A 20916-nucleotide genomic window follows, 5' to 3' on the forward strand; every position below is an offset into this window, starting at 1 on the left:
CTTGCAATGTCACAGTGACATCTTCCGTTCGGTTTTTATGCCATGATCACATAGTTATATACACGTGTCATAAACAATTGTAGCTGGCTGGAATACTATAAGGCTCTGTATAGTCACGCTATACTCGTAGACACATACTCTTAATGCAAGTAGTAAAAAAACGTCATGTGTATAATTAAGTTATAAGGGTGTGGTGTGACTGAGTGATAGGTGTACATGTGTGTGTGTGTGTGCGTGTGGACACAAAATGTGCTGTTAGCGAACTAGATACTTTCATGGACTGCTTTAACTGCAAATGAGACAGTGGTTGAAGGCTATACTTATAGTTGAAACTTATATATAGGCAATCTTCGAAGGCGACAAAAAACACTGTTTTCTAATCGATATATATATAATCGTTGTTTATTACTTTTTAAATGAAGGCAACCTATTAATTTTTAATATTATACGTTCATAATTAACCTCTTGTTTGCAGTTGTCTGACAAGCCTGTCGGCAAAGAAAGGAAACAAATATTACTGAGCATCTTGTACTCTATATACCCACCGATGTTGTGTCAGAGTTCCAGACCTTAGCTGAAAACAGTTGGTGTTTTTTCTATCCTGTTACACAAGCAACCACATACCCACCACCAAATTACGTTGCCAAGGAAATATTTTGTAGCCTCATTATTCACCTACAAAATGATATCAATGTCAAGACCATGTATTTATGTACCTCCATGCAGACACTGTAAAAACAATGTGGTGGTGGGCAGGGCTTTGCCTAATAAATTATGCTAGCATAGTTTTGAGACTAATAGGTAACCCTGGAGCATTGAGCATAACGTCAGCCTGGTAATATCAATAGCATCCAGGCATTTATAATAGTACATGCACTTCTTTGATGTCTGACCACAATGAGTGGGTTAGTGTACAAGCTAGCTATAGCTAGGAGAAAGAAAAGCAACATTTTGGCAACTACATTCAATTACTTGTTCCAGTTTTCTAATAACTTATTGATAGCAGATAAGAAAAGAAAATACCGGAATTGAAGCTATAATGGTGAATCAACGCACTTTGAAGGTGACATTGTTATTTGTTTTGCTTGACAGTATCGCAGTGCTAGTGCTATGGTATTTCGCAAGCTTATACTTAAGGGTGAACATGACTGAGCAAGCCAATGTTATTGAATACTCAAAGGAGGTAACGACTGAACAGGTCAATGCTATTGAAAGAAGACTCTCCACGGCGGTCACAACTAAAATTGCACCAACACGCTTTATCTATTTAACACAAACAGAAAAATGTATTCCAACTTATCTAAAGTCTCCCAATGTGATTGGTGACTCTGAAGCATGTCAATGTGATGTCATCATCCTCAGTTACAAAAACAAGTGCACTGACACATCAATGCCTCATATCCAATACATATTCAACTCTAGTAAGTCTATAACCTGGACTACTGGAAGAAACTTGCTTTACAAAGCAGCCAAGGAAAGAAAAGAAAAGTACATCTACTACATTTTCATGGACGATGATGTTACACTTATACCGGTGGATAAAATGAGTACACAGAATTCATGGAGGATGTACGAGGAATCTCTCAAGATCTTTCAACCCGCTGTAGTTATCATCCTTGATGATTCCAAGCGAAATGTTTTCCCTAAAGAAATTCTTCCTGAGCGATTGGATTGTGAACTCACAAGATACATACAAATATATAGAATAGATGGCCTCTTTATTGCCTATCACTATCAAGCGATAGACTACATACTTCCATACGAACCAAAGTACGATTCAGTGAGCTGGTGGTACTCACAAGAGTATACAAACGTTAGGTTGAATATCCGGCTTAATGGACAGGTAGTTATTGACCCTCGTTTTAGAACACCCAACCCAAAACATCGCAAGTACGCACGGAAATATCCTAGTCAGGATGCTTTCAATAATTTTGTCTCTGACATTCAATCAGAAGAACCAGAAAAGTATCGAAACTCAGTTGAGCCTATTTTACAGCAATGGTTGACGAATATTGACTCAAAGTTTATATTGGGCCAACAGACATGCAAACGTGACTTGTCTATACATCCATATAGACCTTACGAGAATCTGGCTTAAAAAATTAACTTGTACTGATACAAACTGACATTCGTTTACCAAAATTTGATTTTATACATGATTGTACTATAGACCCTTTTTATAGTGGTGTAATGTTTCTGTTGTGTTTGTGTTCGTAATTTTCAGGGCTCTCAGGTAACTAATTCAATGGATTCTGAATTAGTGACAAGACTCCCCTGTGGCTAAATAGACACTTGGTGTGTTGTTATGCTTCTTTAGTAACACTTATTATGCCTCGAGGCGTAGCCGCACGAGGGATATATATGGACTGGAAGTTTTTACTTACACAGTATGTGAAACAGGGTTTGCATGAGCTTATACTTTCAAATACGATAAATCCTGACTGTGCATGTGTGTTTCTGTCTGTGTAGACACGCAAGCCGTCACTGTTACACGGTGTGACTGGTCAAACTCCGTGTAGAGACTTGTGTTGCACAGTCAACATCTCTATAAGTGGCTGCGGTTTTCGTGACGTCAGTATACTGCATGTGATACGTAGAGTTTTCTAGTGCTACGTCACTATCAATGATATTGTAGTAACCGCATGCGGTCTAGCCACTTGAGTTGCCACAAATATCGTGACAAACGTTGCACGAGTCTCTATATATACACGGCAGTGGCGTAGCCAGGATTTTGGGAAGGGCAGAGCTCAAATCAGTTGAGCAAGGCAGGCACTGAATAACATGGAGTTTTTAAAAAGGTAATCACTCTTCTCCTCAGCAATCAGCATGCGCGTTAGATGGCCCTGCCCACATTTCCTTGAATGACATCATTCTAGTAACTATGCAGTGCAGATGATGGAGCTCAAAAGGGGGGGGGCTCTAGCCCCGTCAGCCCCCCCTCTGCCTACGCCACTGCACGGAGTTTGTACTATTTACCGTGCAACCGTGACAGCTTGCGAGTCTATGTCTATGTCTGTGTGTGTGTGTATTCCAGCCGTAACTCAGTGCTCAACGGTTGCAACGAAAACTAACAGCTTCTATATAGGTTTCTATATACTATTAGCCACATTCTCGATTTGTGGGTTTGCAAACTAAAGCTTTCAGTGAAGGCTGTTGCAGTCTCTTCAGAATCCTTCGTAGCATCACCTGTTTGCAAACTTTCTATTCAACTTTACTGCATGCCAGAGAGCAGTAGCCATTGCGAACTTTAACCTATTGGGATACACCTTTTTCTGCGCATGTGCATTCCATCCCATATGTGTGAGATCCTGAGCCACATGCATGTATACACCATATATGGAAGATTTTTATATGACATCATAACGTATCGTACCATGACGTGTATAGCAAACACCCAATACTAAATTACCGTATAGCGGGTATATTTCGAGGGTGTAAACTTTCACGGAATGACCGTTAGAAAGATTTTCGTGGATTTAATTTTCCCGGAATAGCAGCCTTTCTGCAGCATGCATGCATGCATGCGATATTAAATTCGTGGGTATAAATGTTTGCTGGTACATGCTTAATCAGCAAAAACCGCGAACATTTACACCCTCGAAATACACGCTATACGGTAATACCCTGTATGCACATACAGGCTGTCTTACTGGTTGCTGTGTGTGTGGGCAGTGCAGAGGAGACAGAGCACTGCGGCTTGTACCGACTTATAGTGTAGACTGGAGGGGGTGGTACGTCCAGGGAGCTGGGAACGTTGAGTCAGCCCTAACACAGGATGGAGCTAGGTTAATAGGTGTACATGCAGCATGTATAGGTTGCATTCATTTGATAAATACAATGTACATGTGTCAAAATGGTATCTGCATTATACAGACAGAGAGCATAACAGTTAGACACTGTTGAAAGTTTCTACGTGATTTAGAAGCTAGCCTAAAGGGCTTGTATATTATAATACTCTGAACGTATAGTGATGGTTTTGCTAGGCCCTGAAATCACTTGGAAACTTTCTAAACAGTGTCTAAACATTTAGGATCATGTCAGTGGTGAGTCAAGTATATAATTAGATCTATCTAGATTAGATTAGAAAATTATGTAGCAAAGAAAATCATGTAGCAAAAATGTTGATAAGAACAGAACTAGACAGGTGAGGTTAAGCGATCTAGCTACGTACCTAGCTAAGTACATAGATTTGAAAATGAGGATTTCTATACATCTATTCCTGGCATTAGCTATAGCAGTACTGGCTACTATAGTTTGTGTTACTATGTTTGGTAACCGGCACTAGAGCTACACCCGTATTAAACAATAAAGAGAACAGTATTGATCAAGTTTATCTTCACTCGAGTCTCACAACTACAACAACGCCCAGATACAACCTCTCGTAAGATTATCACTTGAGGAGAGCATTTCTGAAGACATGAAGAGATGCAGTTCAGCAATGGGAATATCACAAAACGTACTGGAGCAAAATAAACACAACATTGCAAGTATCGCTAAAAAGGCTGCTGTCTCCTTGGAAACATTTTGGGAGATTGTACCAAAACCAAAAGACTACCTCTCCGACTACAAGAACCCATGTTGGTACTCCAATGTTACAATAAGTACAAACGTTTCAAAGTTTCTAAGGGAAAAGTTACCCGCTTACCACAATAATACTATTCCTCAATCTGATGTACTATGGCTACATAAGGAGCTCTTTGAGACTCAAACACAAGGAAATCAAACACTCCAGTGTCTACTTATTTTTTACTTCCCGGTGTACTAAAGAGTGGAACGACAACCCTTCACTCAGCCTTGTCCCAACATCCTCAGATCATGAAGCCGGAAAACAAAGAGCCTCAATGGTGGTACAAACTACCAGTTTCCCCACCGGCTAGCAAGAAATATATGGAAGTCTTTGTTGCACGATATCTATCAGCTTATCTGTCTCCATCCTCAAAGATTAATAGCAGAAAAGACGGTAGTTCTCTTGTAACATACGATGCTTCACAGACCATGATGGTTAATGTTTTCGATTCAGGTTTCCATATTAATCATGAGGACTATTGTGCTTTTCCAGCGGTGATATCCAGGGTACTACCCCAAGCAAAGATTATCGTGCTAATGCGAGATCCCGTACCTAGAGCATATTCACATTATCTTTACCTGAGTAATAAGTGGCCTATTGAGAAAAAACGGGATCCAGCACTTTACTTAGAAGTGGATGCAATTTTGGCCAAAAGAACAATTTATTTTGCTAAAAACTGAAGAAATGGTATTGCAACCTGTTTCTACACTAAGGAAGATCACAGACTTTTTTTCGCTGGATCCATTTTCAGAAAAGACAGCAATGACTGCAAGAAAGAACGTTAACAAGAGCAATCATAAACAAATGTTGCCTTCGACAAAAAAACTGCTTCAATCATTTTACCAACCTTTCAACAAGAAACTAGAGGAACTGTTTGGAATAAATTGGAAGTACGTATACGACCACTGAACATTCTGCATGTCGTTATTAATATACCATATTGCATTACTTGCAATGTCACAGTGACATCTTTATTAGTAAATGCTCCTTTCGGTTTTTATGCCATGATCACATAGTTATACACGTGTCATAAACAATTGTAGCTGGCTGGAATACTATAAGGCTCTGTATAGTCATGCTATACTCGTAGACACATACTCTTAATACAAGTATTATAAAAAAAACGTCATGTGTATAATTAAGTTATAAGGGTGTGGTGTGACTGAGTGATAGGTGTACATGTGTGTGTGTGTGCGTGCGTGCGTGCGTGTGGACACAAAATGTGCTGTTTGAGCGAACTAGATACTTTCATGGACTGCTTTAACTGCAAATGAGACAGTGGTTGAAGGCTATACTTATAGTTGAAACTTATATATAGGCAATCTTCGAAGGCGACAAAAAACACTGTTTTCTAATCGATATATATGTATAATCGTTGCTTTATTACTTTTTAAATGAAGGCAACCTATTAATTTTTAATATTATACGTTCATAATTAACCTCTTGTTTGCAGTTGTCTGACGAGCCTGCCGGCAAAGAGAGGAAACAAATATTACTGAGCATCTTGTACTCTATATACCCACCGATGTTGTGTCAGAGTTCCAGACCTTAGCTGACAACAGTTGGTGTTTTCTATCCTGTTACACAAGCAACCACATACCCACCACCTAATTACGTTGCCAAGGAAATATTTTGTAGCCTCATTATTCACCTACAAAATGATATCAATGTCAAGACCATGTATTTATGTACCTCCCAATGCAGACACTGTAAAAACAATGTGGTGGTGGGTAGGCTTTGCCTAATAAATTCTGCTAGCATAGTTTTGAGACTAATAGGTAACCCTGGAGCATTGAGCATAACGTCAGCCTGGTAATATCAATAGCATCCAGGCATTTATAATACTATATGCACTTCTTTGATGTCTGACCACAATGAGTGGGTTAGTGTACAAGCTAGCTAGGAGAAAGAAAAGCAACATTTTGGCAACTACATTCAATTAGTTGTTCCAGTTTTCTAATAACTTATTGATAGCAGATAAGAAAAGAAAATACTGGAATTGAAGCTATAATGGTGAATCAACGCACTTTGAAGGTGACATTGTTATTTGTTTTGCTTGACAGTATCGCAGTGCTAGTGCTATGGTATTTCGCAAGCTTACACTTAAGGGCGAACATGACTGAGCAAGCCAATGTTATTGAATACTCAAAGGAGGTAACGACTGAACAGGTCAATGCTATTGAAAGAAGACTCTCCACGGCGGTTACAACTAAAATTGCACCAACACGCTTTATCTATTTAACACAAACAGAAAAATGTATTCCAACTTATCTAAAGTCTCCCAATATGATTGGTGACTCTGAAGCATGTCAGTGTGATGTCATCATCCTCAGTTACAAAAATAAGTGCGCTGACACGTCAATGCCTCATGTCCAATACATATTCAACTCTAGTAAGTCTATAACCTGGACTACTGGAAGAAACTTGCTTTACAAAGCAGCCAAGGAAAGAAAAGAAAAGTACATCTACTACATTTTCATGGACGACGATGTTACACTTATACCGGTGGATAAAATAAGTACACAGAATCTATGGAGGATGTACGAAGAATCTCTCAAGATCTTTCAACCCGCTGTAGTTATCATCCTTGATGATTCCGGGCGAAGTAAGTTCCCTAAAGAAATTATTTCCGAGCGATCGAATTGTGAACTCACAAGATACATACAAATATATAGAATAGATGGCCTCTTTATTGCCTATCACTATCAAGCGATAGACTACATACTTCCATACGAACCAAAGTACGATTCAGTGAGCTGGTGGTACTCACAAGAGTATACAAACGTTAGGTTAAATATCCGGCTTAATGGACAGGTAGTTATTGACCCTCGTTTTAGAACACCCAACCCAAAACATCGCAAGTACGTACAGAAATATCCTAGTCAGGATGCTTTCAATAATTTTGTCTCTGACATTCGATCAGAAGAACCAGAAAAGTATCGAAACTCAGTTGAGCCTATTTTACAGCAATGGTTGACGAATATTGACTCAAAGTTTATATTGGGCCAACAGACATGCAAACGTGACTTGTCTATACGTCCATATAGACCTTACGAGAATCTGGCTTAAAAAATTAACTTGCACTGATACAAACTGACATTCGTTTACCAAAATTTGATTTTATACATGATTGTACTATAGACCCTTTTTAGTGGTGTAATGTTTCTGTTGTGTTTGTGTTCGTAATTTTCAGGGCTCTCAGGTAACTAATTCAATGGATTCTGAATTAGTGACGAGACTCCCCTGCATGGCTAAATAGACACTTGGTGTGTTGTTATGCTTCTTTAGCAACACTTATTATGCCTTGAGGCATAGCCGCATGAGGGATATATATGGACTGGAAGTTTTTACTTACACAGTATATATGTGAAACAGGGTTTGCATGAGCTTATACTTTCAAATACGATAAATCCTGACTGTGCATGTGTGTTTCTGTCTGTGTAGACTAGCTAAGTACATAGATTTGAAAATGAGGATTTCTATACATCTTTTCCTGGCATTAGCTATAGCAGTACTGGCTACTATAGTTTGTGTTACTATGTTTGGTAACACTAGAAATACATTCGTGTTTAACAATCAAGAGAATACTATTGATCAAGTTTATCTTCACTCGAGTCTCACAACTACAACAACGCCTAATGTTCTCCAGATACAACCTCTCGTAAGATTATCACTCGAGGAGAGCATTTCTGAAGACATGAAGAGATGCAGTTTAGTAATGGGAGTGTCACCAAATGTACTGGAGCAAAATAAACACAACATTGCAAGTATCGCTAAAAAGGCTGCTGTCTCCTTGGAAACATTTTGGGAGATTGTACCAAAACCTAAAGACTACCTCTCTGACTACAAGAACCCATGTTGGTACTCCAATGTTACAATAAGTACAAACGTTTCAAAGTTTCTAAGGGAAAAGTTACCCGCTTACCACAATAATACTATTCCTCAATCTGATGTACTATGGCTACATAAGGAGCTCTTTGAGACTCAAACACAAGGAAATCAAACACTTTAGTGCCTACCTTATTTCTTATTGCCCGGTATACCAAAGAGTGGAACGACAACCCTTCACTCAGCCTTGTCCCAACATCCTCAGCGTTTTTTTTATTGACTTCCACATTATAGATTGCTCCCCCATTGATTCTAGCATTGTTTTTGGAGAATACAGATCATGAAGCCGGAAAACAAAGAGCCTCAATGGTGGTACAAACTACCAGTTTCCCTACCGGCTAGCAAGAAATATATGGAAGTCTTTGTTGCACGATATCTATCAGCTTATCTGTCTCCATCCTCAAAGATTAATAGCAGAAAAGACGGTAGTTCTCTTATAACATACGATGCTTCACAGACCATGATGGTTAATGTCCACGATTCAGGTTTCCATATTAATCACAAGGACTATTGTGCTTTTCCAGCGGTGATATCCAGGGTACTACCCCAAGCAAAAATTATCGTGCTAATGCGAGATCCCGTACCTAGAGCATATTCACATTACTTTGAAAAACACATTCAAAAAGCTGTAAACGAGTTTCAACAATGCGTTAGGAACATATCAATCTATGAGTGTGTCAATAAAGTTCGGACTGACTATAAGGAATTAAGCGTGTGGCTGGACAGTGGAGTTTACCACATACACATTCAGAAGTGGATGCAATTTTGGCCAAAAGAACAATTTATTTTGCTAAAAACTGAAGAAATGGTACTGCAACCTGTTTCTACACTAAGGAAGATCACAGACTTTCTTTCGCTGGATCCATTTTCAGAAAAGACAGCTGTCAGTGCAATGACTGCAAGAAAGAACGTTAACAAGAGCAATCATACCAAACTTTTGCCTTTCACAATAAAGCTGCTTCAATCATTTTACCAACCTTTCAACAAGAAACTAGAGGAACTGTTTGGAATAAATTGGAAGTACGTATAATGATACAATCATTGAACATTCTGCATGTCGTTAGTTAAAGTCACAGTGGGCTATCTCGTATATACAGCGTTGCTATAATTATAGTAATTGTGTTGTGATCACGTACCGAATAGTTATACACATCGTTTTAATCATAAAGTTAACATGTATAGAGAGCTCACAAGCTGCTGGCTGGATTACTAGGTTCCACCTACACATATTAAATACCTCAGTCCTGGGTTGCTCCCACACATTCAAGTCAAAGCCATGTGCATGCCAAAGTGTTTTATCCTATTGTTATATCAGGAGTGTATGAATCATGCACTCCTGATTATATGAAGCCGTCTATTAAATTGATACTGACATTGTTCTCCATATAGCCGCGGCTCAGATCACTATATATATATTGCGCAGAATAATTCGGACGATGTCTGCACTAACTATATACAAATAGCGAGTAATTTTCGTTGGTACAAATGTTCATAATTATGAAGTGCCCAATTAAATAATTCGTATTTGTACAACTCAGGATATATAGTGACGTTGAACGTATTGCAATAGAATAATTTTGCAGTTTTAATATTCGTATGACGTTGTACAATACGAAAATTATCCGCTATACTGTAACTAAAGCCCCATGTAGACAGAATAACCCGCTATACGGTAACTAAAGCCCCATGCAGACAGAATAACCCGCTATACTGTAACTAAAGCAACAATCATGCAGATGGACAGAATCAGATGATAAGTAGACACTGTCTTTATAGAATGATTAATTATTTCAATAAAATGCATTCAGTGGTATAAACAGAAGCGTATATCTTTATAACATATAAATAAACACAATAATTGTAACAGGATACGATAATGAATGACAAACAGTTAGTTCACAGCGTCATATTGCTCGACTATTCTCCATTGCTGCTCTTCTAAGCAACCTCTATCCAATCTCGCAATCTGAGCATGGGTAAGCATTGGGTGCCATGACTGTCAATATACAGATTGTTTTAATAATTGCAGTCATAATTATGAACATTCTAACAGTTACGGTCAAAGGGATGTAATAATGTCAGCCTAAAGTGCCCACCATGCATATGTGTTTCAACATGTGTTAGATGTGGGCCACCATTTTAACAGATCCATGCAATTCAGTTTTGGCCATATAGAACCATAGAAACAAGTTGAAGAAAGCCATCCAGCGACTAGTGTCTTATACTAATAATCGTATGTTGTCCTATTATTCACTGTGATTCGTGTGTCAGTAATTGCACGTTGTCAAGGCAGTAATTGCACGTCGTCATTAACGACGTGCAATTACTGCCTTGACGACCGCACGTTCGAATAACGACCGCGGCAAATTTTTTTTACTGAAACTGCAGCTAAAAATGTCCTTAAAACTGCATCACAAACGATTAACAATCAATAGTATGGCTACTCGTGCAATAAGGGATTAATAGAACTCATAACAAGCACTGGCAAGGTTAATAGCAGCCTCGTGCAATTAGTATTCTTGCCATTGCTTGTTACTCGTGCTATTAATCCCATATTGCACTCTTAGCCATACTATTAATTGGTCTGCCCAAGGGTGACCTTCCCCCATGGCCCTGTATGCCATACGCCTCCCCACGTCAACTCCTATACACTTACAGCATGACCACTATCTGGGCAAAAAACTCACATTTTTGCTTAATTATTAATAGATTTTTGGCACAAACCTGCTTAAGACAAGAGGTTAGATTTTGAGCCACGTCATTTCCTGAGGTTGCCGTCAGTAGTGACTTGTAGAGCAGCTGGCCTAGTGATCGAAGAGTTGGGCGTAGGGTGTGTGGCTGACCTTTGAACTCCGAATCGAGCGACATAGATTGAAGAATCTGTACAACGTGAGTATTAACGTGACAAGGTTATATTTTTACAAGCTCTATACGCATAATGATCTAGATAGAAACCTGTTGTAAGGGAATAATTATGTCATTGCTATGCGATAATGAATTTATGGATAATTATATATTTGAGTGAGACCCCCCCTCCCCACTGCAATGATGCATGCAAGACTAGGGAATTTCCCCCAACTGGCTGGGGGTGGGCAATGCGAGCGGCAGTTCAATACTCACCTGTTGCAAGCAGGTGACCCTGTGAAGTGGCAATATGGAGGACTTATACATATCTACACTGTGCCTGAGTAGAACCAGGCACCATGGAGACAGAATACCTACAAGCAATCAGTAACAAAACGTTTCGATTGGTATACAAGATAAATCATTTGCAATGGCTAAGAAAGATATTGTAAGCATTATAGCACAACACACATCACTTGTTATAACATCTGGGAAATGCATTATTCAATTACACACACCTACCCACGCACACACGCACACACGCACACACACACGCACACACACACGCACACACACACATATACGCATACGCACACACACGCACACGCACACGCACATACACACACACACACACACATACACACACACACCCACGCACACACGCACATATACGCACACACACGCACACGCACCTACCCACGCACACACGCACATACGCACACACGCACATATACACACACGCACACACACACATACACACACATGCACGCACACACATGCACACATGCCTTTCTTGCACTTGTCCAGTGAATGTGAATACTTAGTGAGCTCCACAAAACAGTTGGCAGCTGCCTCAGCCACACCCACACTTCCCTGCAGTGTGTTGACATTACCCTACTAATGTTTATGCAGGTCGACTTTATGAAAGCATCGATCTCATAAAAGCATCATACAACGGTTAGAATAGAAATGCTTATAGCAGTCGATGTATATATAACTATTAATTTTAATTTGATTCACATACATTCACTGAGCAGTTCATGATTAGGAAGGTCAAAGTTCTCAGCTGCCTGAGAGGCTGTTGGCCCACCCCTTGGATGATGAAGGGTGATGCCACGCCTCCTCCGGAAAATACCTTCCCCCACAGATTGAGACCAGCAACTACAGAATACATCCGTGTAAGTACATTAGAGAATAAAAGACCCAAAGGAGGAATGTTATGAAGCTATATTAGATACTGTACTCAAAAACGAACTTTGAACTCTAGGAACCGGAGAGAGCAATGCTGACATCAAGGTATGTGCACTCAGAGGTATGTGATGGTTGACAACCTGTATTAACACGTAACTATGTTAACCACGGGCCTGAAAGGTGGTTTGTTGGCTCACATCATTTGCAGCAATGAGAAGAGTAATAAATTCCATCACGACAGCTGATAACAAGTTGTGTGTCTAGGCAAGAAACAGAGTTACATAGTTAATTGAGAGTGTTCTTTCACACACCTTAGCTTTGCTGTCTCTTGGCAACAGTGTAGATAGTTTGTGAAGCAGAGATTGGTTGCTCAGTAGCGAACGAACAACTGCAGTAGGTATACATGCATATAGACTGTTTAGTGTATGTACATATACATACAGGGATATTGCTTGTATCTACTGCAGTGAAGCCTGTCTATATATGGTGGTCACCCTACCACTTATAATGCAGTCAAATTTAATGAGCCTAAAAGTTTCTAGCTAAAAAGTACATAGGCCATATATATAAATCTATTACGACCACTGCTGTGTCTGCCCAAGCAATACACAGATTTCACTGCAACTCAATAAACTACATGACTGTAGTTATTTCTTAAAACACCAGATTATAGAATCGACCACGACACAGGGTCTTACTCTGTGAGGAGGAGGTCTGTAGCTCTACACACACGGACAGTATCTCCAGTCCACACTGGGCAATGACCCTCCCATGAGCACTAGCAGTGCTGTCCTCCAAGACCACACCCACCCGACACACCAGATTCGCAACTGAGGGGTGGGGGGGGAATAATGAGATCTTGCCATTGTAATATGTACCATTTTTTAAGGCGTAATAATTTGGGTAACTATTTAATTATTTAATTCCTACACTTAATGCATAATTATTGTTGAGACGTAGTATTTCTAAGGCATAATTACTTCGTACTCCATAATTATGGTGGCTTGTTTAGAGAGCTAGAGGGATTCAAGAGAGCTAGAAGAAACCAACGCACTGTGATAGGTGAGCTTAACGTCTGAAGTGATGAGATCAGCACAATCCTTGTTGTTCCGAGTCATCGCTAAGAGTTTAAGTAGAGCACCATAGGAGTCGTCTGTGGGTGGGTGGGCGGTGTGTGTGCGTGTGGGGGGGGTGCAGGTATAATAATGTCTGCATTACTCTTTACCTGGTAATGGATGAACTCTTTGTTCCAGGATAATCCTATTCAGACATGTGTACATGGTTACCCACAGCGACGAGTTCTCCTGTGTGTCAGTATATACAGCATAATTGTCATAATCATGGCCCCAGGCAACAATTCAGTGGGCTATCTAACGCTAAACTGTGGCTAAATTACCCGGGAATTGAGAAGGAGGTGCTCCAACAGTTCCGAGACAGTGGTCAGACCACCCATACCGTCATCAGAGGAGGGAGCGCTAATGAGACCCTGATGAAAATAAAACGTTAACAGCTAGCATGATCGATTAACAGTAGAGCACTAGAGGCTTAGAAAATGCCAATTTTGTCGTACCAAGACGCACTGCAGTGCCAGGTTACTGGTCTCCAGTAGCAACGAGAGATTCTCAGCTTGTGACTGAGACTGGTGGGCCAGGGAGATCCATTGCTGCATCTGCATGGAGAACAAACCAATGACATATAGCTTCCACATACACACACACAGAATGAGCAATGCAAGTGGCTACATTCATTCTTAGCGTTACCATCACAGACATACGCGCTGGCAAAACTAATAAGAGCCGCCAAATACAAAATTACTCTTTCTAGCTAGTGTTAAATAGAGCATCTTTGAACAGCCATAACATTAATTCCGTTGGTCCCATAACGTTAATTTTATGATTTTCTGAAAGCTTAGAGAGTGGCCTTTCAGATGATTTGTTGAAACTAAATTGTTGGGCATGTTTGCATGGTTCATGACATCAATTGCTTACCCAGGCCTTAGTGATGTCGTTCCCCCCACCCCACTGACGAAGGCACCAGCTCATCAGACTGACATGAGGTACAAACAGTGAGGTTGGATCAGTCACGCGCTGCACACCTCTCGTTAGAATCGCCAGACCTGAACAAATATTTGTGTGTATACATAGTTGTCGTACATATACATACGCTCGTTAATTATATACATGTACCTGATATCCTATTAGAGCTAACGTCACTGCCATTGAGACAGGAAGGGACATCATGTGATGCAATCTGCATGAGCGAATACAAATCCTTGGTCAGGTGTGTGCGAGGATGGAGGTTATAAAGACAGACATGATTACACTCACAGCGTATAAAACGGTGATATGTGACAAGGTGGTGGGTGGAAGCAGGTGGAGGTCAGGGTTCAACGAGAGGAACATGTCCAGAGCTCTCAGCAAGTCACTTGCTGGCACCAATCTGAAAATATCATAAAGATATTCATAAACCCAACGGAATATACAGAGTGTACTTAGGGCCAGCTGCCACAGTAGAGTAAGAGCTGATTGAAGTAGCAGATGGTGTAGTAAATACATTGTTGCACATTCAAGCTATCTTACTGGTTGCCGTGTGTGTGGGCAGTGCAGAGGAGACAGAGCACTGCGGCTTGTGCCGACTGTAGACTGGAGGGAGTGGTACGTCCAGGGAGCTGGGAACGCTGAGTCAGCACTTGCAGGCAGTCCGTGGGAGCACCTAACACCGGGTGGAGGTTAATAGGTGTACATGTAGGTTGTACATACGTATATACTTGTGTCAAAATTATCTCTGCATTATACACCGACACAAAGAACATACACATAGCAGTGTGCATTATGTAATGTAACACATACATAGAGACGCACCACTGAGAGAGGGTAGTGCCTGTTGGAGAGCGTCCTTGATGTAGGGAACCCTGACATTTGAACCCTCCAGAGTCGTGCACAGCTTCACTAGCAGCTGGTCACCAACGGAGCACAGATCACTGGCCCTGCATGGCCGGAGCAATGAGTAACATAAAGTACATAGAGCATGATATGAACGTACTTGTTACTGAAGTGAAGCATACATATCTAGCTACACCTTTGTACTTGTTTGGCCGTATCTACAGTTTGGAATATAGACTTCTAAAAATGGGTTCTATAGCTCTTAAAAAAAAGCTCTACATGTACTTGTATTGGTTGGGTAACAGTTATTCTTAATTAACCTTCAATAGAGCCGGGGAGCTTTCAATTCCAAGATAAGTTGAATGAATTCAAAAATTGGGTTCTGTAGCTCTTAAAAATAGCTCTACATACGTATTGGTTGGGTGACCAATTTCTTACCCTTCAACAGAGCCGGGGAACTTAGCTTTCAGTTCCAAGATAAGTTGAATGAACCCTGTGCCACCTGTGGCAAGAAACAAAGAGCTTAAAATTGAGAATTGTGTACGAGATGTCATAGTAGGTAACACATACACACAATGCGTACATAAAGTCTCGGCCAATTCTCTGCCTGTCTGTGAGGTCACCAACAACTGGAGGAGACAGTCCGCCATTGAGAGGACGGAAACACTAGGTCTAGGTGTGTCAAAATGGTCCAAGTGGAGCTGGGGGGGGGGGGTGGGGGGGGGGGGAACAGGAGCGTGTAACAATGGACTAACTTTGTGGTGATGTATTAAATGCATCTCCCATTGATGATACAGTAGAACTAAAATGTTGGCCAACTTCGAACAAAGCAATCTTAATTCTTCGGACAAAGCAATCTTAATTAGAGCTAAGATATAATAATTATGTAACAAAAGTTTTACTGGCATCACAAACCTACAGTACTGCATGTAAATGTACCTCCCTCACCAGGAACACGGGTAGGAGAGACTCTCTCATGGCTGACAGCAAGAAGTCTCTGTCATCATTATCATCATCACCAACACACACCACACCACCCTCCAGAGACAGTCTGTGGGACAATAAGATCCTGTTTGAAACAACAGTAGCTATCTTATGACAACACAGAATGTTGTGCTCATCCAAGCTCTGGGGACATGCAGTAACAAAAGAGCATCTTGAAAACTTTTAGTGACAATGTGCAAATATAGGGATTAAATAAACATGACTTTCAGGATTTTGCACAGTGGGTGAAAATGTGGGTTCCAAATATTAAGCAATATAAAGCTGGTGATTGACAACAGTGCAATATACTTGCTTTCAAACGGATGAAAATTAACCCGCTAACTTGCACTGAAATAAACCCTGCATCATCACACCTGCATCATCACACCAACTCACAACTAAGAAACAGAGATATGCCAACATACAGCTATTGTACATTACCTGCACACTCTTGAAAAACACTGGAAAACATTGCAAATCAGGTCTTTGGTACTAGCTGTGAAATCAACAGTTGTTTCCCTGATATCATCGGCAGAAGTCAAAGGTTGTAAGAGAGAGAGGAGGTGGGCCAAAGGAGTGAGAAAGGGTCGGAGGGGAGTGCCACTGGGGACATGCTGAGAGCTGTAGAGATTGAGTGGGGTATCGTATAAAATACAAGTATCGAATTATAAAGAGTAGCTGCATGCAATGAAAGCAGTACCTGATGAGAGCACTGAGGGCAGCAGTGGTGGGTGTGGCCAGACACTCCACCTCTAGTAGAGAGGTGAGTAGATCCAAGAGGTTGTGCAGGAGGGTGGGGCTACAGAACAGGGACACACCCCTCGGCTGTCTGCATGGAGGAAAAAATAACACATGCTCACATGATGAGATAGTTGTTGTCATGCTCACCTTGTGAGTATCTTTGTTAGCAGAGTGATTCTGTGAAGGATAAATCCAATTGAGCAGTTAGACGTAGGTATAATTATACATTGCACAGTGTGTGTGGTTGACCCACCCTGACTGAGCAGACACATGATTCCTCAGTTTGAGCAAGGTGTTCAGTCCAGTCAATATCGGTTCCATACCTGGGGGGGAGGTGACACATTCCAATACCACTAACAGGGTGTCATACAGGATTTTGAAGTAGAGGGGGGAAATGAGAAAGTAACCAGAAAATGTTGCTAAAAAAAGGTCAACTGTTATTTCAATACCCAGCTATATATGGACACTCAGTCATACAACTAGTATTTGAAGGGGGGGGGATATCCCCCCTTTCCCCCCTATAATTATGACACCTTGACTAATACACTGGATTGAGATTGTAGAAGTATTGCTTTCAGCACATTGTTAAAAAACCGATAGTCCTCAGAGATGGGTATACATTATCAGCTACATGTGTGTACATATTGATAAGATAATCAATGTGATAAGGTTATGTTCCCATGTACATTTACATGAATTGTGTAACTATGCTCTCATGTCCTCTCACCATAAACAACATGGTACTTCGTGTAGAACTCATCGATTCCAGCCAGAGAGTTGAGACAATTAAACAGAGAGCTGTGTGTGAAGATATCAACAGCATTAACTTAATTATTGTTACTCTCACTTTAATAACAGCTCAGTTTTGCTTGAAAGTGCTTCAAAGAGGAATTCTGCAAAAGCAAGCAGTATATAATTATATCAACACTAGTATACAGATTCAGGTAATTGTGAGTGAGACACAATAAAGTTAAGAGGTACAAGTATGCACGTGCCTGCAATGTCAGCACTTAAGAGTGTTCGGCCATAGTCAGGATGTGAGGTGAGTACCTCGGCTATGCACTGCACTCCTGACAGCTGGAGCAGCTCGTCTTGACTCAACAACACCTGCACACAGACAGACAGAGATAGATGACATACTTTTCCAATCACCGAAGAGATACAATGTGAAAATCCCGTACAACAGCAAACAATCCAAACATGATCGTATACACAGGAGACATTGTTCAACATACCCTTTTGAAAGCAGAAGCAAAAGTGGAGCCTGCATGCATGAGCATTAAAACAAGGAATAAGCAATTATATATGTTAAGAGATCCATGTACTACCTTTTGCATCTGCATTGAGTCTGTCAGCCTGTATCAGACACTGGGTGTATGAGTCACTCTTGAGCAAATGACGTACCAAACCTAGGTGGGGGGGAGGCGGTGAGAGAAAAGCATTAAGAAATTATAGCAATTTTTTTCATTTTCTCACCGAGAAGGTTGATTGTTAGATCATGTGACTTTGCAGTGGCGAGGTTAGTAGAGATGTGTCTGGCCAATCTCTGTACGAGGGAGAGGGGGAGGGAAGTGGGTGGAGTTTTCCCTGCCACCTGAACGAGGAGGTAGACAACAGAGGACTTGATCTTCTCATCGGGATAAGAGAGTCCATTGAGGAGGAAATCAAGCAGACTGCCTGAGGATGTGTGGGTGTGAGGGTGAGGGAGAGGTTCATGATCTTATGAAGGCGTTACTTGAGAAGACTTGATATGGCCACAATTTATTTTTAGTGAGAAAACACCAGCAGAAAAAATCCTTATGTATAAAGAAGGCGAAAGTGAACTTTCTAAACGCTAATTACTAAAGATAGTTTCAATTGTCTGCAATACACTGATTCCATGATTCCTCACCATACGAGTGCAACAGGTCAAAGGTGAGGGCGGAGTGAGAGTGGAGTAGCCGTCCCAATAGTGTGAGATGAGGGAGAGAGCTGGGTAGGTTGGGGCTCGTCAGTATCTGCAAGTGGGAGCAAGTAGATAAGATATTTCGTAAGACACTAGACTTCTTGTTACAGTACAGAAACTTTTAACCCTAACCCTAAACAGCTTACAGTTAATACAAGAGCATTTGGTGTACATATTGCAATAATAATTCTACATCATCAGTGAGATCGAGGTGGATATAGAATATTACAGATTGCACAGTTTTCTGCAGTAGTCTCCGGCTGATGTCCTGTGTCTTGGCTAGCCCCAGCAGGGTCATCAGCACTTCCAGTGAAGACTGAGCTACAGTCGCATCATGTGACTGCAGCAAACCTGCACAGCAGAAGAAAAGAAGCAGAAGACAGCGTACACAATAATTACAAGCAATGGTGAAGAGAAATGGTGTATTTCTCACCAAATAGCAGTCCACATAGATGCTCCACTACTCTTGAATCTGTGGAGAGTACAGAGAAGAAACTCTGCTCAGAGGAGTTGCACGCATGCGCAGTAGAGCTCAGGAGTGCTTGGAATTCCCCTAGAATCTTCTTGATGTGAATGTTTAGCTCTCCTTTTGAGTGATTTTCCAGCCTCTCAGTTGCACATGCAATGCACAGCTTTGGGAAGGAGTATCCAGTCACACACCACACTGCACTGTGGTGTGCATGCCTTGCAGTGAGCAGAGGGCAACTAACTGCATCATCCATTTTCTACCACATGTGAGCTATAGCCTCGAAATCAGATACTTTTCCACGCGTCTTGATTTCAAGGATAATGACGTTATGTCTAAAAATAGCTTAAAATTACGTCATTTCTTAATTCGCTGTGTCATCTTCGTGGGGGACCTCAGCTATGCATAAAAGGGGTGTCTTCCTCAGCTAAAATCATCCACAGCCGATCGCAACTAGCTGCAGTGTTTCACCATCACCAGTTGTAGTCCAAGATGACAAGTTCACCAAGGCTACCTGGTCCCCGCTTACTTCGTTCAGCCATTGTCGAAGTAAAGAGATAACCCCACTGGCCTTTGCAGTCGAGCTATGGCTGTAAGGGCATGTCTGAGCAGTTAGTATCTCAACTGAGTCTAGCTGTGAGGACACCTGAGGTGGTTAATCTCGAAGAAAACTTTCGGCTCAAAGGGCACTCTCACCATACAAGCGGCCACGCTATCACTCTACAGAGTGCTCAGTGGATGGTTGGGAGTGTCTGGAGGGCCCCATACGTTGTCCGTCTGTCTGTTGCTAGGCTACTCGTTGGTCTGGCGCAGGCAGGGGGGCAGGGCATGGAATAGATCTGTACGATCATCTTCTATAGCAGTAGCGTCGACCACCGGCACCAGATAGAATCTATAATTATAGTTCTATAGTCTGACAACAAAAGTTGTTGTGGGTTAATTTAACAAAACCTCAAGCTAGAAATCCAACACAGATAATTAGCATTTGTACAGTGACACTTATACATCATGCACACGCAAAATCTAACAGTTCATCGCCGTCACCAGTCTCGAGCAAAGGTTATGTCTAATTATGGTAGCTATATTATAGCCAGACTATAATTATATAAGCCACATGCATGCAACAATGATAATTATTGTCATTTGCTAGAACTCATTGTATGCTGTAAGATTCTATTCTTCTCCAATTTGCTTCTCATACCATTTAGAGTGTGCTGACTGCGTTTGCGTACCAGCTGGCCATGACATGCTATCAGGTTAATACTCTGACATTAAACATTTTCGTAATCATATAATTATGTAATACCTCAAGCAAGAACCTCTTACAAGAGAGATCTCCTGGCAAAGACGGGACTAACATAAAGACTAAAATCTATTTGTGTATATATAATTATGCTCATGCTTGCAG

The 20916-nt window shown here is 41.0% G+C and overlaps 4 protein-coding genes across 4 annotated transcripts in view; 3 read left to right on the forward strand and 1 right to left on the reverse strand.

Moving 5' to 3' along the window:
- Nucleotides 1-42, forward strand: part of LOC135351712 (carbohydrate sulfotransferase 15-like) — a 1570-nt gene extending 1528 nt beyond the window's left edge. The window contains exon 1 of the mRNA XM_064550790.1: nucleotides 1-42. This exon is cut by the window's left edge and continues 1528 nt beyond it. The gene's annotated coding sequence lies outside the window, so the exon portion shown is untranslated.
- An 817-nt stretch (nucleotides 43-859) lies between these two features.
- On the forward strand, nucleotides 860-2220 carry LOC135351716 (uncharacterized). Its single transcript, XM_064550795.1, has one exon. It carries the CDS (start codon nucleotides 1040-1042, stop codon nucleotides 2096-2098), a length of 1059 nt encoding a protein of 352 aa, XP_064406865.1. The 5' UTR covers nucleotides 860-1039; the 3' UTR covers nucleotides 2099-2220.
- Nucleotides 2221-6407: 4187 nt separating this feature from the next.
- LOC135351717 (uncharacterized) lies at nucleotides 6408-7782 on the forward strand. The gene has a single exon (XM_064550796.1). It carries the CDS (start codon nucleotides 6578-6580, stop codon nucleotides 7634-7636), a length of 1059 nt encoding a protein of 352 aa, XP_064406866.1. The 5' UTR covers nucleotides 6408-6577; the 3' UTR covers nucleotides 7637-7782.
- Nucleotides 7783-10223: 2441 nt separating this feature from the next.
- On the reverse strand, nucleotides 10224-19794 carry LOC135351718 (meiosis inhibitor protein 1-like). Its single transcript, XM_064550797.1, has 34 exons — nucleotides 19476-19794; nucleotides 19272-19393; nucleotides 18989-19094; nucleotides 18574-18774; nucleotides 18426-18506; nucleotides 18333-18361; nucleotides 18093-18204; nucleotides 17945-17990; nucleotides 17825-17895; nucleotides 17351-17420; nucleotides 17245-17274; nucleotides 17057-17185; nucleotides 16798-16977; nucleotides 16321-16423; nucleotides 15956-16073; nucleotides 15811-15874; nucleotides 15352-15476; nucleotides 15070-15202; nucleotides 14818-14929; nucleotides 14677-14740; nucleotides 14479-14606; nucleotides 14061-14159; nucleotides 13887-13976; nucleotides 13716-13794; nucleotides 13545-13643; nucleotides 13189-13320; nucleotides 12802-12878; nucleotides 12688-12750; nucleotides 12555-12630; nucleotides 12324-12460; nucleotides 12088-12172; nucleotides 11576-11673; nucleotides 11180-11335; nucleotides 10224-10421 (listed from the first exon to the last, which is right to left on the reverse strand). Exons 1-34 carry the CDS (start codon nucleotides 19762-19764, stop codon nucleotides 10347-10349), a joined length of 3579 nt encoding a protein of 1192 aa, XP_064406867.1. The 5' UTR covers nucleotides 19765-19794; the 3' UTR covers nucleotides 10224-10346.
- Nucleotides 19795-20916: the final 1122 nt, after the last annotated feature.

The sequence above is a fragment of the Halichondria panicea genome, chromosome 17 (assembly GCF_963675165.1).
Source record: "Halichondria panicea chromosome 17, odHalPani1.1, whole genome shotgun sequence".
NCBI lineage: Eukaryota > Metazoa > Porifera > Demospongiae > Suberitida > Halichondriidae > Halichondria > Halichondria panicea.

Bases quoted from the DNA above. Each gene is read 5' to 3' on its own strand.
- LOC135351716 (XM_064550795.1), top strand. From the start codon at position 1,040: ATGGTGAATCAACGCACTTTGAAGGTGACATTGTTATTTGTTTTGCTT.
- LOC135351717 (XM_064550796.1), top strand. From the start codon at position 6,578: ATGGTGAATCAACGCACTTTGAAGGTGACATTGTTATTTGTTTTGCTT.
- LOC135351718 (XM_064550797.1), bottom strand. From the start codon at position 19,764: ATGGATGATGCAGTTAGTTGCCCTCTGCTCACTGCAAGGCATGCACAC. The intron at 17,896-17,944 runs GTGAGAGTAACA...CTTCACACACAG, and splicing joins AAAACTGAGCTGTTATTAAA to CTCTCTGTTTAATTGTCTCA. The intron at 12,751-12,801 runs GTGTGTGAAAGA...TTTCTTGCCTAG, and splicing joins CAAGAGACAGCAAAGCTAAG to ACACACAACTTGTTATCAGC.